The 15,806-nt window shown below is 45.5% G+C and overlaps 1 protein-coding gene across 3 annotated transcripts in view; it reads left to right on the forward strand.

Moving 5' to 3' along the window:
* TRAF7 (TNF receptor associated factor 7) overlaps positions 1-15,806 on the forward strand; it is a 932,052-nt gene that overhangs the window by 454,588 nt on the left and 461,658 nt on the right. For all 3 annotated transcript variants that reach the window (XM_069647334.1, XM_069647335.1, XM_069647336.1), the window contains 2 exons: positions 14,104-14,238; positions 15,062-15,279. In XM_069647334.1, the coding sequence (XP_069503435.1) occupies positions 14,104-14,238; positions 15,062-15,279 (353 nt within the window). The remainder of the gene's footprint in view (positions 1-14,103; positions 14,239-15,061; positions 15,280-15,806) is intronic.

Below are 15,806 nucleotides of genomic sequence, written 5' to 3' on the forward strand. Positions count from 1 at the left end.
GTAGAGAGGGCTGTAGAATTAGTACAAAGAAAATATATTATACATATGGTCCAAAGAAACACTGACACAATATATTGTTGTAAAAATAAACAATTTAGTTTATATACACGCAGACCAAGAGATTATTGGGTAAGTACTTACATAAAGCATATAAACACATTATAAAAACATAACACTATGTTTTAAATACACAGATCAAAGCACAGACCTTATTTAGAACACCTAATAGTATTTCTATGGGGGCAAGACCATAGATTACTTTCTGATTACTTTCAGTAATACAAGGGTAGTAGACCCTGTCAGTTATGATGACACTTAAAAAGGAAATCCCATAGTCAACCAACTTGCAAATATACTTTTCTGAATAGTGGAACACAGATTCAAGGAACAGTATTTCTGATGTTTGTTAATCTGCTTAGAATCACATGCTGTGCATAGGTCCGACATCCAGTGGTCACTGCGGAGTATTGCATTTAGTTTTTCGTAGTCGAAAAAGGGGACGTCGACAAGGCGTGTCTGTAACACTATCCCTATAGTGACATGCGTTGTACCCACAATCCCTCACGCGTCGAGGTCCCTCAGATTGTTTTTTTCCGCCCAGCTTCTGGTCGCCTTACGCGGAGCTCCTAGAGAGACATTGCAAATACTTACTACAGACCTCGGTCCTTAATTATACTTGTTATATTGTTAAAGATCCCTCCCCTCGACGTTAGCTGTGAAGCTGTTTCTCCGCCGAGCAAGTTTTCGACAGAGGGAAAGAGACGGAGGAGATCCTTCGGCTCTGCCGAACATGTGGCCTGGCCTCGCCGGCCAACATACAGTAGGGAGAGTGGGGGTTCGAACTTTTATCTTCTCTTTGAGAATGTCTTTCTTTCTCCCGTATCTTTCCCTTGGGGTTGTTATCACCAGTTATTTTGCCTCAGCTATGGAGAGGACACCTTTTAAGTTTTGCCCATGCTGTAGGGGCAAATACACTTGGAAGGACAAACACAAGCTTTGTAATCGTTGCTTGCCCCTCGATCATAAGGAGGACAGCTGCGCGGCCTGTAAGCTCTTGAAACCAAGAACTCTTAAAGAACGAAAAGTTAAGAGGTTGGCGGACTACGCTGTGTCGAAGTCAGTTTCCTCACCCGCCGCCGCTGTTACAGAAAGTGACGAGGAGGGTGATAACTCGACGTCCGTTACGGAAGTCATTAACCCCCAGAAGGAGCGCTCGCGCTCCTCGAAGTCCGTCCCCGGCCCCGACGTGCTCGGCTCACGCCCTGCTTATGGGGATGAACACCCCGGCGAAAAGAACGCACATAGACCCCATAGGCCTAAGCACACAACCCACGGCTCTTCTTCGTCGAAGACGAAGGATCCATCAGCGCCGAAGGGGACGCAGGGCACTCCGGCGTCTACCTCAGACCATAAGGGTCTCAAGCCCCACCCGCAAACTCAGCCGCGACCAGCGATTGGGCTTTCATCAAACACGGGCGCTACCTCAAAATCATCCGACGTAACGCTCCATAGAGCGGCCGTCGAGGAACAACGCGTAACGCAGGCAACGTCGACACCATAGCCCTCTACTGACAAACTCGTTGCCGAGAGCCTGGCGAGAATTGTTTCCGAAGACAAAAGTAAGCGGACGACGAAACAAACGTCGAATACCGCACAAAAAGCTATGGAAACGCCGAAAAAGCACAAGAGTAGCCAGGAACTGCCCCCTTCATCTAAGGACACTTCTGAACTACCGGAGGGCTTTTCAGAGGGCGACGGAAACCTTTCTTCGACGTTGTGGGAGCGTTCTAAGCGTTTTGAAGGTGAAGACACTGATTTCCCCCCTCTAGACTATTCAGGGGTCCCCCATGAGACCCTTGAAAGACTCCATTCTTGTATGGAGAAAATGGAAAGGTTTTTGGGAAGCCAAAACCCACCCACACCCAAAAGACCAAGAGAATGGCCCCAGGATGACCCTAGGGTCAAGATTCCTAGGCTGTTTCCCCCTTCTACAGACGCATATGACCTCACTGAAGAGGAGCAATACGTCCAGGAAGATGAGGAGGGTTTGGGTGGAGAGGAAGAACATGAGGAAGAGGGGTTTGAAGAAGATCCTTACACTAGTGCAGGAGCTTTTGAAGAAAATACAGCTACCTCGCAGCCCTGGCAATCCCCATCAGTGCAGCCTTGGCAATCCCCATCAGTGCACTCAGACCCTGATGTCTTTCACCCTTCTCCTCCCAATGATTCACCTATTGGAAACACCTCTCCCATAGATGACCAACCTTCACTTAATGCACTATTGCGCAAGGCAGCAGCGCATTTTGAAATAGACACAGGGGAGACTCTTCCTGACATAGACTTTGTAGAGAAAGTTATTAAAGAAAAAGCCCCTGTTAGTCAGTCTATTCCGCTCCTGGCTTCTATAAAGAGAAGAATAACTCCTTCCCTTTCCAATCCGGCCTTAGTCAGAGGGGTCAACCCTCGGATAGGAAAGCTCTTCAGCCCTTCGTCCTCTGACCCTTTGTACATCAGAGGACATTCTATTCCGGACTCCCTCGTAGTTACTAATGCAAGAAAAAGAGGGGGGGTACCACTATCCACGAGTGAGGCACCACCTGACAAAGAGGGCAAGAAGCTCTATGCACTTGGGAAGAGAATCACGACCTCCGCCTCCTTCTCAACTAGGATTGCAAATAACAATTCCCTACTAGCTAGCTACGCAGATGCACAGTGGAGCAAGCTGCGCAGCGAAGCAGAGGACGCACCAGAACCCCTGTGTTCACGCCTGTTAGCTATAATCTCAGAGGGAACTCTTGTAAACCAGGGCATCGTAAAGAACTCCTTAGATGCCGCAGAGACGGCTGGCCATTCCCTGGTTCAGGGAATACTTCTCAAACGCCATGTCTGGCTGTGCAATTCGGGATTTAAGCGGGAAACCCAGGCTTCCCTGATAAATAAGCCCATAGAACAAACACATCTGTTTGGGAAAGCAGTTGATGAGGCCCTAGAACATGCAAAGAAAGAGTTTGATACCATCAAGACTCTTGGCCAAATTTCTAGGCCCCCTAACAGACGCAGCTATGGCAATAGACGCTCCTTTCGTGGCCAACGCCAGCAGCAAAACCAACAGCAGCTACCAACTGGCCCTCTAACCAGGGTAACACCCAGTTCAGTCAAAGAGGCCAACGCCGTGGCAAAGGAAGAGGTCGCGGCTCCAGCCCCAAAGGTTCCACGCCCAATACCAACAAATGACCCGAAGATTCGGGTCCCCTCCCATGCATCACCGGTCGGGGGCCGGCTAACATTGTTCCTTTCAGCATGGGAGGGAATATCGTCAGACCGCTGGGTATTATCCACCATAGCCCACGGATACTGCATCGAATTCAACGGTTCCCCGAAGTACAGACCACCACGGAACCGACGCATGACGCCGGAACACCTCACTATTCTTCTTCAAGAAGTAGAAGAGCTACTGGAAAAAGAAGCTATAGAGGCTGTCCCCCTATCTCAGGTAACAGAAGGTATTTATTCAGTGTACTTCCTTGTACCCAAAAAGGACTTAACCATGCGCCCTGTATTAGATCTGCGCCCAGCGAACAAGTTTCTCAAACCCCAAAAGTTTTGTATGGTGACCTTGCAGGAAGTAATCCCACTGTTATCACAGGGGGATTACATGACAACACTAGACATGAAAGATGCATACTTTCATATTTTAATGTTGCCAGCGCACAGAAAATACCTCAGGTTCAAGATAGAGAACAAACACTACCAGTTCAGAGTACTACCCTTCGGGATAGCATCTGCACCAAGCGTATTCACGAAAGTACTGGCAGTGGCAGCGTCCCACCTGCGCAGGTTATCCATCCCGGTATACCCTTACCTCGACGACTGGCTCATAACAGGGGATTCTTACGAAACATGTTTCTCCAATACCCAAAAGACCGTAGACCTTTTGTCCCAACTGGGCTTCTCCATCAACGAAAAGAAGTCCAGCTTAGACCCCAGCCAAATCAAACAATTCCTAGGGGCTCTAATTCGAACAAAGGACGGCCTCGTCTTCCCCTCCAACGAGAGGGTCCAAAACATGCTGTTTCAGATCCCCCATTATGTGGCAGGTCGAGAGGTGACGGTACGCAAAGCAATGCGCTTGCTAGGGATGATGGTGTCATGTATTTATTTGGTACCTCACGTGCGCCTGCGCATGCGCCCAATGCAAGAGTGGCTCTACAGCCAGTGGTGTCAGGCCAGCGGACAATGGGACGATCTAGTGGTGGTCTCGCAGGCCTTGGTTCTCTCGCTACGCTGGTGGACAAAAGAAAACCTGTTATTAGGGAAAACTTTTGTCACACCCGCAGTGGAAGCCACTCTAACCACAGACGCATCCCTTACAGGATGGGGGCTCACCTATCCCATCAGACTGCTCACGGAGTGTGGACTCCGAGCTTAGCAGCCAAGCATATAAACCTGCTGGAACTACTAGCGGTGTTCAAAGCACTGAAAGCCTTTCAGGAACACTTACAAGGAAAGACAGTGATGGTCCTCACAGACAGCACCACAGCCATGTACTACCTCAACAAGCAAGGGGGCACTCACTCTCCAGGACTGTCCAAGCTGTCCCAGAATATATGGAAGTGGGCTCTCAAACACAACATGTTCCTACTATCACAACATGTACCAGGGGAACTCAATCTGCTAGCAGACAAACTCAGCAAAGACTTCCCCCTGCCCGAAGAGTACGAATGGCAATTGCACGAAGACATCGTCTTAGACGTCTTCACGCAATGGGGATTCCCGGAAATAGACCTGTTCGCAACTCTGGAGAACTCACAATGCCACAGTTACGCCTCCAGGTACCCCCAGAACCAGTCCAAGGGGAACGGTCTGTCGATTCAATGGTCAGGGAAATTTGTTTACGCCTTTCCCCCGACTCCCCTTCTCAACAAAGTGGTGCACAAGATGCACCAGGAGCAGGTTACCATGATACTAGTGGCCCCAATGTGGGCCCGGCAGCCATGGTTCGCTCACTTGATGGAAATGTCCCTATCTCCCCCAGTGAAACTTCCCTGCCTGTACAACATGCGGTCACAGGACAAGGGCAGGACACTGCATCCATGCCCTCAGACCATGAACTTAGCAGCCTGGCTCCTGAGATCATAGAATTTGGACATTTACAACTCCCGCAGAGATGTATGGACATCCTCAGGGAAGCCAGAAAACCTAATACTCGCCACTGCTATTCTAGCAAGTGGAAAAGATTTGTCATCTGGTGTAGAGGTAAGAGCATCAACCCAGTTGACTGCTCTCCCACTAACATTGTTCTGTACTTGACCCATTTACTGGATTCAGGTCTAGTGTTCAATTCCATTAAAGTCCACCTAGCGGCACTTTCTGCATACACCACTTCCCAACTTAAAGTGTCATGGTGGAAGATACCAGTTATCAAGGCCTTCATGGAGGGGGTAAAAAGAATACACCCTCCGATAGCTAACCCAGCTCCCGGATGGGACTTAAATGTGGTACTTTCTAGACTCATGGGCCCTCCTTTCGAACCCATGCACAAGGCAACTCTTAAAGACCTCACTCTTAAGACTGCTTTCCTAATAGCTATCACATCCTTTAGGAAAGTAAGTTAACTACAGGCTCTTTCTGTACTAGACCCTTTCGTAACAGTTCACAAGGATAAGGTGGTTCTACGCACACACCCAAGGTTTGCACCAAAATTCATCTCGAAATTTCATGTAAACCAGTCAATAGAACTACCAAAGTTCTTTCAAAACCCTTCCAGCTTGGGAGAAAAAAGTCTGCATACACTAGATGTACGCAGAGCTGTCATGTTCTACATGGAAAGAACCAGACCACTGAGAAAGACTAATCAGTTCTTTGTCTATGTGGCAGCAGGAAGAGAAGGAGATGCAGTTTCAAAGTCCACTATATCTAGATGGAATGTTCAATGCATCACTCTCTGTTACAATCTTGCTAAGAGAGAACTACCCTTCAAGCCAAGAGCACATTCCACTCGAGGCACTGGGGCTTCCATAGCGTTCATTGCAAATGTTCCCCTTGAGTCCATCTGCAAAGCGGCTACCTGGAGTTCTGTGCACACCTTTACAAAACACTAGATGCACACTCTAGATCTGACTCCCAGGTGGGACAGGCAGTATTAAGACATCTTTTCTCTACTGTTCCTTCTCATAACCCACTGCCAACTCCGGGTACTGCTCGCTAGTCTATGCACAGCATGTGATTCTAAGCAGATTAACAAACATCAGAAGACAATGCATTACTTACCGTAAAAGCATTTCTGATGGTTGTATCTGCTTAGATTCACATGCGCCCACCCTTCCTCCCCGCTCGTATGGAAGGAACATAGACATCCTTTTCTATATTTCTCTCTTTTCTGTACTCACTCACGTCTAGAAGGCTCCCTCAGGGCAGAAAAATACAAACAGAGGGACCTCGACGCGTGAGGGATTGTGGGTACAACGCACGTCACTATAGGGATAGTGTTACAGACACGCCTTTTCGACTACGAAAAACAAAATGCAATACTCCGCAGTGACCACTGGATGTCAGACCTATGCACAGCATGTGAATCTAAGCAGATACAACCATCAGAAATGCTTTTACGGTAAGTAATGCATTGTCATACCTCTACTACCTTTGTGATAACACAGTTATACTAGGTGAGTAAGACCTTTTTGGTGTAATATACCATCACAGCTGTTTTTCAGCTCAGTGGAACACAGGCTAAAATAAGCAAGAACTATTTACACTAATTGTGTATGCACTCGGCAGACCAAGGTCAGCTACACCTAAAGCAACACTTTTCAGGAATGGCACAAAGCTATTCTAGGCAGGTAAGACCTACTGTTGTAACATACTATTACAGTTGCTTTTTTTTTAGATCAGTGGAACACAGATTGAGATAAGCAATAACTCTTTAACGTGTTTTAGGATGGCATTAGGATGGCACACAGCTAACACAAGGTAAGTTAAACCTATATACTTTTTAAAGGGACTATCGGCAACTTCAAGTTAAGTATGACCGTAGGCAGACTTATTCTGGACAGGCTAACGGCAAGTCAGGGGAAGCAAGACCCAATTGGGGGCACTCATACATTCATCCTAACAGGAATAGTAAAGTGAAACCAACAGTATTACTTTTGGGGAAGAGGCACAACCAATTCAAAGGTGAGTAACTTAACCTTATATGTGCTTTTCAGAATAGTGCAACACACATTCAAGGTAATATTCAATGCCACCACATAAATTTGCGCCAGTTGTAAGTTTTTTATTCATTACATGTGTCCATAACTGTGACACGTGTTTCGGTCTGTGGCCTTCTTCAAAACCGGACATGTACTATATATCAAAATCTCAAATAAAAGAATATGAAATACAAACGCATGTTACATACACGTGGTCATAATACATTTTTTGTTTTTCACAACGAAATTGTGATTCTCCAGCATGGGGTCTGGCATGGATTCACATGCTCATGAATATTCCCCGTCGTCAGGCTGGGAATCCTTGGTAAAGAAAAATACAAATAAAAGTAAAAAACCATGGATAATGATCATTTCTCAAAGACATGTCATAGTCTGTTATCCATACATCTCATTCAAAGCCAAGCATGCTGCACGTGTTTCCTTATAGCACTGTGATGCAGTAATTTGGTTATCAAATTCAAATTTAACATCTATATTCCCAGATCTTGGCTATCCTATATAATTCACAGCCAATTATAATCTATTCAGATATGCCTCAGTTTTGGGTGTTTCATGAATATAAGGTGGCCTGCTGATATTGTTTGTGTTCAATTACACTATGTTGTGCTGGTCTATTTGAACGTCATTCTTAACCATTTGACATACTGAGTGTCATTACGTGAATTTCAAATTGCTATTTAATTTTATGACCACATACAAAAAAAGTCATAATAGAAAAGGTAACTTCCCCAATTAGTCAGCAAATTAAGATATCTCCAGGTATGCGTAATATATTCTTGTACTTTGATATGTAATTGGGTAAAATCCCTGTGCCTAAAGGTAATGTAAAAAACAAACCGTTCATGTTGTGCAATATAATCTCTTTGGATACATTGTGGCATAGCGTATGAGTGGTACATTAGTGTTGCTTTCTGTATGTAGAGATGCATTGCTTCCCCTTATTGACCTCTCCATTAATCACATATATTCTATCAAGTGTGCAGAATGCAAATAATCAAGACACATTTATTCTTGTGCACTTCGTCTTGTGAAATACCCTTCTCTTTCTGCGACTTTACATGGTCAGTTACCACAGCCTTATAAACTCTTCAGGTGCGTTCAGAACACCTTGAATGTTCACATCTATTCAATTGCTCCCGTAATAATTGTAACCCTGTGCATTTTGAGTTACAATGCGCATGGTAACAATAGCACGCTGCCCAATTCTTTCCCTAAATGAGAGGGACATATTCCTTTCAACAACACTCACCCGCATTGTTTTGCTTGCTGCCCCTTAATTCTAACATACGTTCTCTGACTTTAAGAGTTGTTACTGTAATGCAAGTTTAAAACAAAAGCACATTGCGTATACTGGCAACACCTAGCTCTCCTATACATCCTGTGGATCTGAGATGTGTATGCCTCTCCATGTATCACATTCAAGGTAAGAACTTTTGTAACTGTGTACTCTTGAGTTACAGTTGCCAACCAACTTCTTTTACAAGTAAGTAACTTTTGCACACTTGTTATTCTTTTTTTCAAGGCAGAACCCTTTTCTTATCCAGTCTTTTCCTTAATCTATAGCATGACTACAATCGGAGGCAGTGGCAGGACCCTAGTGGTCTAGTTTCCAGCTGTGTAGGCAGGGTGAGATGGGGTTCAGTTTCAGGCAAAGTCAGAGTTCCAGAGGAAGACTGGCAAACAAGTAAGTAGTTCACCCTAGAGTTAGTTGAGGGTCCAGGGACTTCAGAGAAGACACCCTAGGAGGATTATGCAGTGGACCTGGGTGGAACTGGATGAGTGGCCTCTCACTCGCATAAAACACCTCAAAGCTATACAGAAATCACAAAGGTTTAAGGTAGGTAAAATACCCCAGCCAACACAGTACCTCATCACAGAAGAAGAGTTGGAGCAGGGAGTATTCAGGATCTGCAGCCAAAAACCCAGTTGATGGATTCCTTTGTCAAGAAGGTGGAAGACAGGACTTTGGAAGGACTTTTGCAGGAGGGATCACAGGAGAAGACTCCAGGCAAGAGTTTCCTCGCAGCTGGATGCGGCTCTGTGGATTTGGCGCCATTTTAGGAGCATAGAAGAAGACAATCGCTGGTCGGATTCTCGTTGTTTGCAAGTTCCAGCAGTCTGGTGATGGGACTTTTTCAGACTTGAATCGTGCCTTTGGAGATCCAGCAGGATGCCCACAAAGTTTCAGCGAGATTCGGAATTCGGAAGATCGTGCCCCGCTAGATGGCTCGAGGTCCCAGGGTATTGGGGTATTGCAGCCCTCAGCAAGGTCGCAGCACAGCGTTGGATGGAGGTCCCCTTGAGTCTAGTTGGTCTTACCAGGCTCTGTGTCGGAGTTGCTGTTTTTGGAGTCCCCAGGTCGATTGGAAGGAAGGGCTACAGCAGGCTCTGTGTTAGGGAGAATTCTCAGAAATGTGCTAATTCCCTTCTACCTTGGAAACACCCAGCTCTTTTGCTGGACTTTAGGACTTTACATTTTTATCCTGGAGAGAGTGAGACCTCTTTAACACTCTCATGTATTTTTCTTTGATTTGAACTCTGCGTTTGTTATGGTTTTGGAGTCTGGCAAACTCCATACGCATCATCTTTTTACATTGTGACAAACAGCACCTTCAGTGCAGTGGCACAGGGAAATATTTCAGATTTCCCAAAGGTTTAAATACCTTCTCTTGGTTAAACTACTGTTTCCAAGAGCAGTGAAGTGACATAGGCTTTACTTACCTTTGTAACTTTCTAGACCCAGCACACACTATCTTACAGTAGGGTGCTGGAGGCGTTACTTAGTATCCCCTTTATCTAGTTTCTCATGAAACGTTTTTATGTTATCCTTTCTACAATTAATGGCTGGTGACAGTGGTATACTTTTTCCTATCATTGTGTGTTTCTACCGCAGGCTGCAATTGCAGCTGCAGTAAAGCACCCATGGGTGCCCATTTAGTCAAAATGGCCCTGGTCTTCTTTTTTCGCCATTTCTTGTTGGAAAGGTCCTCATTGAGATTTACTTGAGTTTTGTGTTTGGTGGGATTCACTTGTGAAGCCTGCCTCTGTCTCCAGCGTGTGTGTCAGGGCAGGGACCGAGGGAGGTTCCCGAAACTCCCTGTGCTTATTCTCCTTGGTTACAGGAATGTGCCCAAAGGTGATTGGCTGGCCGGCTATCCTTCGAGGACAGCCACCCAGCTGTGTGAGTGAGAGCTAGGCTGCGAATGAATGGGCGAAACCTGCATAAAAGGCGAGGTCTTTTAGACAGAAGGCAGAGTCGACCACTGGACGAAGGAATCCAAAGAAGCACTTGGAAGAGAAGCTTGGTGCAACTACTGGACTGTTGGTTTGCCCGGTGAAGCCCTGTTGCAGTGCTGAAGCTCCGAATTTTGCCTCGACTAGAGAAGACCTGCAAAGGACAACTTCTCCCCTTGGGTTGGTGGGACCAATCGACCCCAAGACAAACTCATCTGGAAGTCCTCTCGAAGCTGGCTGTACTTCCATTGCTGCTCCAGGAACCGAGTGCCAGGGAGAGGAACACCAGAATCAAGTGCAGCGATTTTAAGTCAGACCTGAACTCCAGGAAGATCCTTTGGACTCCCTCGAAGCAGGACTAACCAAGCCTGATCCACCTCAACAGAGTGCTGGACCCCAGAAGCAAGGAAAGCCCACAAGGTATCCGAGAACCGCGGTGGTGCTATTCGCGAGAAGCTGAAACCGCGAAGTGCAGCTGATCTGAAAATTGGCAATTGCTGCCGCCGACCGACAACTGAGGCCCAGGAACAACAAGATCTGCCATACTACAACAGGAACAGAAGCCAGCTGGAACCAATTTCTTCAGACCTAAGGTACTGCGAACTAAGGGATACTTACCTCTTGCTGTGTAGTTTGCTTGCCCTCAGTTGAGGCTTGCATTTACTGCATTTTGTAGAGTTGCTTGTAGCTCTGCCTTTCGCAATCCTCCCAGCTTGTGGCCCAACAGTGGTTTCTTTATCTACCAAAAACTCTCTATAACATTGTGCAAGACATTTTACTTACCTTCAAGAAGAACTTCAGCTCCTCCTAGACTTTGCTCAATTGACATTGGCTGTTCTGGCTCCCTGATAGACTCTTCCAACCTCTGACTTTGTCTTTTGATCTGTCCCTCCAAAAAGTCATACATACCTTACTTGTATAGCTGGGCAAAGGTTAATCTACATTGCATCAGGGGGTTTGAAAGTGCTTAACTGTTTGGAAAACTTGTTAACCATTGTTTCTTCCTCTAATCATTTCCTTTCTGACACCAAACTCTGCATTGCTCTAAATGTACCAGTGATATATCAATGTACACAGCGTCATAGTTATTGAAGTTACCTCAGGTTATTGGAAGTATCATCCGAAAAGGGTATCTACTGATTTATTGGAACTGAGAGTGTATATTTTTGAAGTATATTTTAAATGTTATAGATTTGCTCCCTTCTAAAGAAGGCTTATTCAAACTGACTGTTAAATAAATAAATAATTGTTTAATCAAGTAACCTTGAGTATAAGTGTTATTCGGATACTTGTCACTCTGAAAGTCTATGTTCCATCCCACAGCTCACATTGATTCCTCTTGAGATAAGCTGCTCAGCCACTCTACCAACTTGTGTAGTAAATGCCTATACCAAAGGTTGGATTAACTATTGCCAAGAGGACAAGACTGGTGCAGTCTCCCACAGGGTACTGCAAACAATCTTGCCTAACACTCCAGTTACACAGCAGGCTCTCTGGTCGCTGGAAATCATCTCAGCTATGGTTTCTTAATCTTCCGCTTCGGTTTTGGTTCCAGTGGTCGACTACTTCTTCAGCTTCCAGGATCAGACATTTTTGCAGGAACCCAGCCAATCAAACAGCCTTGCAACATTCAAACCTGGGGGGTTGCAGTTTGAACTGGATTCTCACAGGCAGGCTGGAAGACAAAGGGCTGCAGAGTTTTGGACTCCTCCCTCACTTCCTGCCTTCAGAGACACTCCGGAGCCTGGGCGGGGAATCGACTGGATTCCCACCAAAGATAAAGTTAACACAAAGGAATTTCCCACCCTGGATGTCAGGAGAAGGGACAAGAAAAGACAAACACTAAGATGGGGAAAAGAGAAGAGGGGGGGGGGGGGGCATTTTGGTTAAATGAGCACCCATGTGCAAACAGCCAGCGGTAAAGGCGCACCGAATTAATAAAGGTTCACTGCCACCAACCATTAAAGGTAAATTTGTCCTTGTAACATAAATGTTACATTTAAAATTAGAAAGTATCACCCCAGCACTCCACATACGACGGGAGGTGCTGGTGTCACCTAATGAAACGTACAGGGGATCCAGAGATCCTTTCTACCCTTGAGAACAGTAGTTCTCACAAGGTTAGCCAGAGAAAAGTTAAAAGGTGAGCCCGTAGGGCAACCCAGCAACAATAGGCACTTATTTCCAAAAAGTTGTCAAAGAGGATAACTTATAAAAGACACTACGCAGAGTCTTAAAAATGACACCCATAAAAAGAGTAAAAGACTATGTGAGTGTGGAAAAAGATTCCCACTCAGTGAGGTAATTGAAAAAATAATGTACCAGTCCAGCAAAATTGTCTGGGGTTGACACAGGTCAGGAAGATTTATCATTGATATGAAAATCTTACCTAACAAGCATTGTCAGGGAACTGCAGGAACTATGGTGTAGCACTGCAGCCCACCTGGCATGTGGAACTACTATTAGGTGCGTGCTATGTCATTTATGTTCCCCCCGCTCCACTGGTGAATACCCTGTTCATTGGCTGGCAGCTCTTAGCTACATTTGAACCAGCTGTGCTTTCCCTCAAGCTCACTTCGCAGGCTATGCAGTAAATCTTCTGTTGCCCTGCAGGTTTAGTAGTGCATCAAGGAGTCCTCCCATATGGTGATAATTTCACTTTACATACCAGGGAGTCCATTATAGGCTAATGTGCCAAGTAACTACGAAGCGACTGAGTTCACAGATGGCGCCTTATAAACCACTGATAAATAAATAAACCAATCCTTATTGGGATGGCTTCAATTGCTGTCTTGTGTGAAGACAGCAGTATGATTTCTACATATCTCACCCTAGCGTGGCAGTGGACTATCCAATGGCTTCTACTACTGCTGCTGGGTCAGGAGAGACTCTGATAGCTCGCATTGCTCGTATGTAATGTAATGGATTTAAGAATAAACAACTCCAATTGCTTTCTCCTAGGCAAAGCAGTGTGGCATAGCTGTGTGAGGGAGAGTGGGACTGCTTTTACTGCTTTCCTGGGTGATGGGTAATGGGATGAGAGATGGTTCAGTGACCCTCTCCCTGGCAATGAAGTGGGGGCAGATTCCAGTACTCTTCTCTGGGTGAAGAAGAATGGGATGGTTTCTGCTGCCCTCTGCTATGCCAGGAGTTGTGGGATGGCTTCCACTACTGATACCATGAGTACTATCACTGCTCCCTTTTGCTGTTATGTGATTCTCATGGCCTTAAACAGGACTTAGATTGTCAATATTGATATACAACTCATCCATAATATCTAGCTATACTACTTTTCTGCAGCCATTTCTGAGGGCGATTCTAAAGTGCATGTGGAAAATAAGACATTGAGTCTCATTGGTGGGGATCTGTGGTATATCTTCTTTCTATGTGCAGCCAAGTGGTGCATAATTTGTACTAAAAATGTGTTTCTATTTATATTTCTTAATCCTAACACTGCATGTTCTACATCTTGCCAGCAGTTATTTGGGACTTTCTCAGGGGAGCTCTCAAAACCAGTGCTGAGAATTTTACACTGGCAGCCATGATTCGGTGTGCTCTTTCGTGAAACTCCTTGGAGTCTTCGGTAGCCGTAGCCTGCTACCCTCCCAGCAGTCTGCCATTTCTTCATTGCTCCTTCTTCTTTTTCCTTATGTACCAGGGATCATGAAGCCACCTGTGATTACCGGCCGGTGCGCTGTCCCAACAATCCCAACTGCCCCCCGCTACTGAAGATGAACCTCGAGCCCCACCTCAAAGAGTGTGAACATATCAAGTGCCCTCACTCCAAATACGGGTAAGGACTGTGGAGCTATAAGTGGCTAGCAAGGGGTTGGTCTCCCCTCAGGCTTTGTAAGGCAACAATGTTTTGATGAGGCAGAAGACACTGTTTGCAGCTTAAAGACAAGGATATGAAAACTGGAATGTGCAAGTATGACTCACCCCACAAACTGAGCTTTCTTTTCTTTGTGCTAAAATGATCTGTATTATTAGCCAGATGGTTATCATTTCATCGACATTAGAAGGATGAAAACCTGAGTCTTCCCCACTGACGTTGACCAACACCTTTTTGGGTGCTCAATCCATTGAACTTTCTTAACTGGTTACTGAAACTGAAGTCCTATGTCGCACCTTAATGCAGTGGCCACAGATTGATGTGGCAACAAGACTGAACTCTCCTAGAGTGAGTCTCCTCTCTGAGAGATGGATTGAATGGAGAATGGGACTGGACCCTGCCTATACCTCCATAGAGGCTACACATTGAATGGGCATGGAGTCTGAACTGCCTTCCTAGCCTTTATGATATTTGACACATATTCATGATGTAAAAGGTCACGCATACTGTAAATGTTATGATACGTAGAAATGATTGTGCTCCTTCGAGGTAATGTATTGAGTGAACATGGAGCTTGTAAGTATCCTTGCAATAGCAAATAGCACTACTGTGGAGCAAGGTTAAATACTAATTGACCTTAAATACCCTTTAACTTGCTCTCCATGGAGAGGCGGATAATTTATTTAATGAGTCAATGGAATGAAAGTCTTGCTGAGCCTCTACAGCCTCTGGCTGATCCAGCTAGGCCTGTATTTCATGATCTAACCCAAGCTTTGTGTGTTAGCTGCATCTTCATAGGTAATCAAGACACTTACGAGACGCACTTGGAGATGTGCAAGTTCGAGGGCTTGAAGGAATTCCTCCAACAGACAGATGATCGGTTTCATGAGATGCAAGTGGCTCTCGCTCAGAAGGACCAGGAGATTGCCTTCCTCCGATCCATGCTGGGTAAACTCTCCGAGAAGATCGACCAGCTGGAGAAGAACTTGGATTTGAAGTTTGGTGAGTCTTCAGTTGAACCTACCTTCCAGCCCTACAACAGGTCAGTTTTTCACAGAAGGCCTGCAAGATGTTTTAACCACACTGGCAAGCTCTTTTTAGTAGAGAAACGTGTAGGTCTTTTAAGGGACTCTAAACATTGTGGGGCTGTGGCATGTACCCCAATGATCTGATGGCTTTCCTGCAGCTCTTTGGGCATTGCCATAGATTACCTACCAAACTCCACCCACTTTCCCCCATCCCTTAGTCCCTCCTGTGTTAAAACCACTTTAAATACTTCGACATTTTTCATTGTTTGGAATTGGCCCGGGAGGGGAGCTGGGGTTGACCTGATCATAGAATAGTGCGTATGTGGACAACAATAATGTTGATTTGCACAGTCTGGCTTTGAAATTTCAAGAGTCTGTGCCAATGGCCCCCTGTGGGCGCGAGATGACTAAACAGTGAATTAAGTTAGCCTCTATATTTAATTTTTAATAATGGAGGTGGCTAATGACCCAGCATTCTATCTTGCCAAAATGAGATGGGTT

Source organism: Ambystoma mexicanum, chromosome 2q, assembly GCF_040938575.1.
Source record: "Ambystoma mexicanum isolate Mex_15411 chromosome 2q, UKY_AmexF1_1, whole genome shotgun sequence".
Lineage (NCBI taxonomy): Eukaryota > Metazoa > Chordata > Amphibia > Caudata > Ambystomatidae > Ambystoma > Ambystoma mexicanum.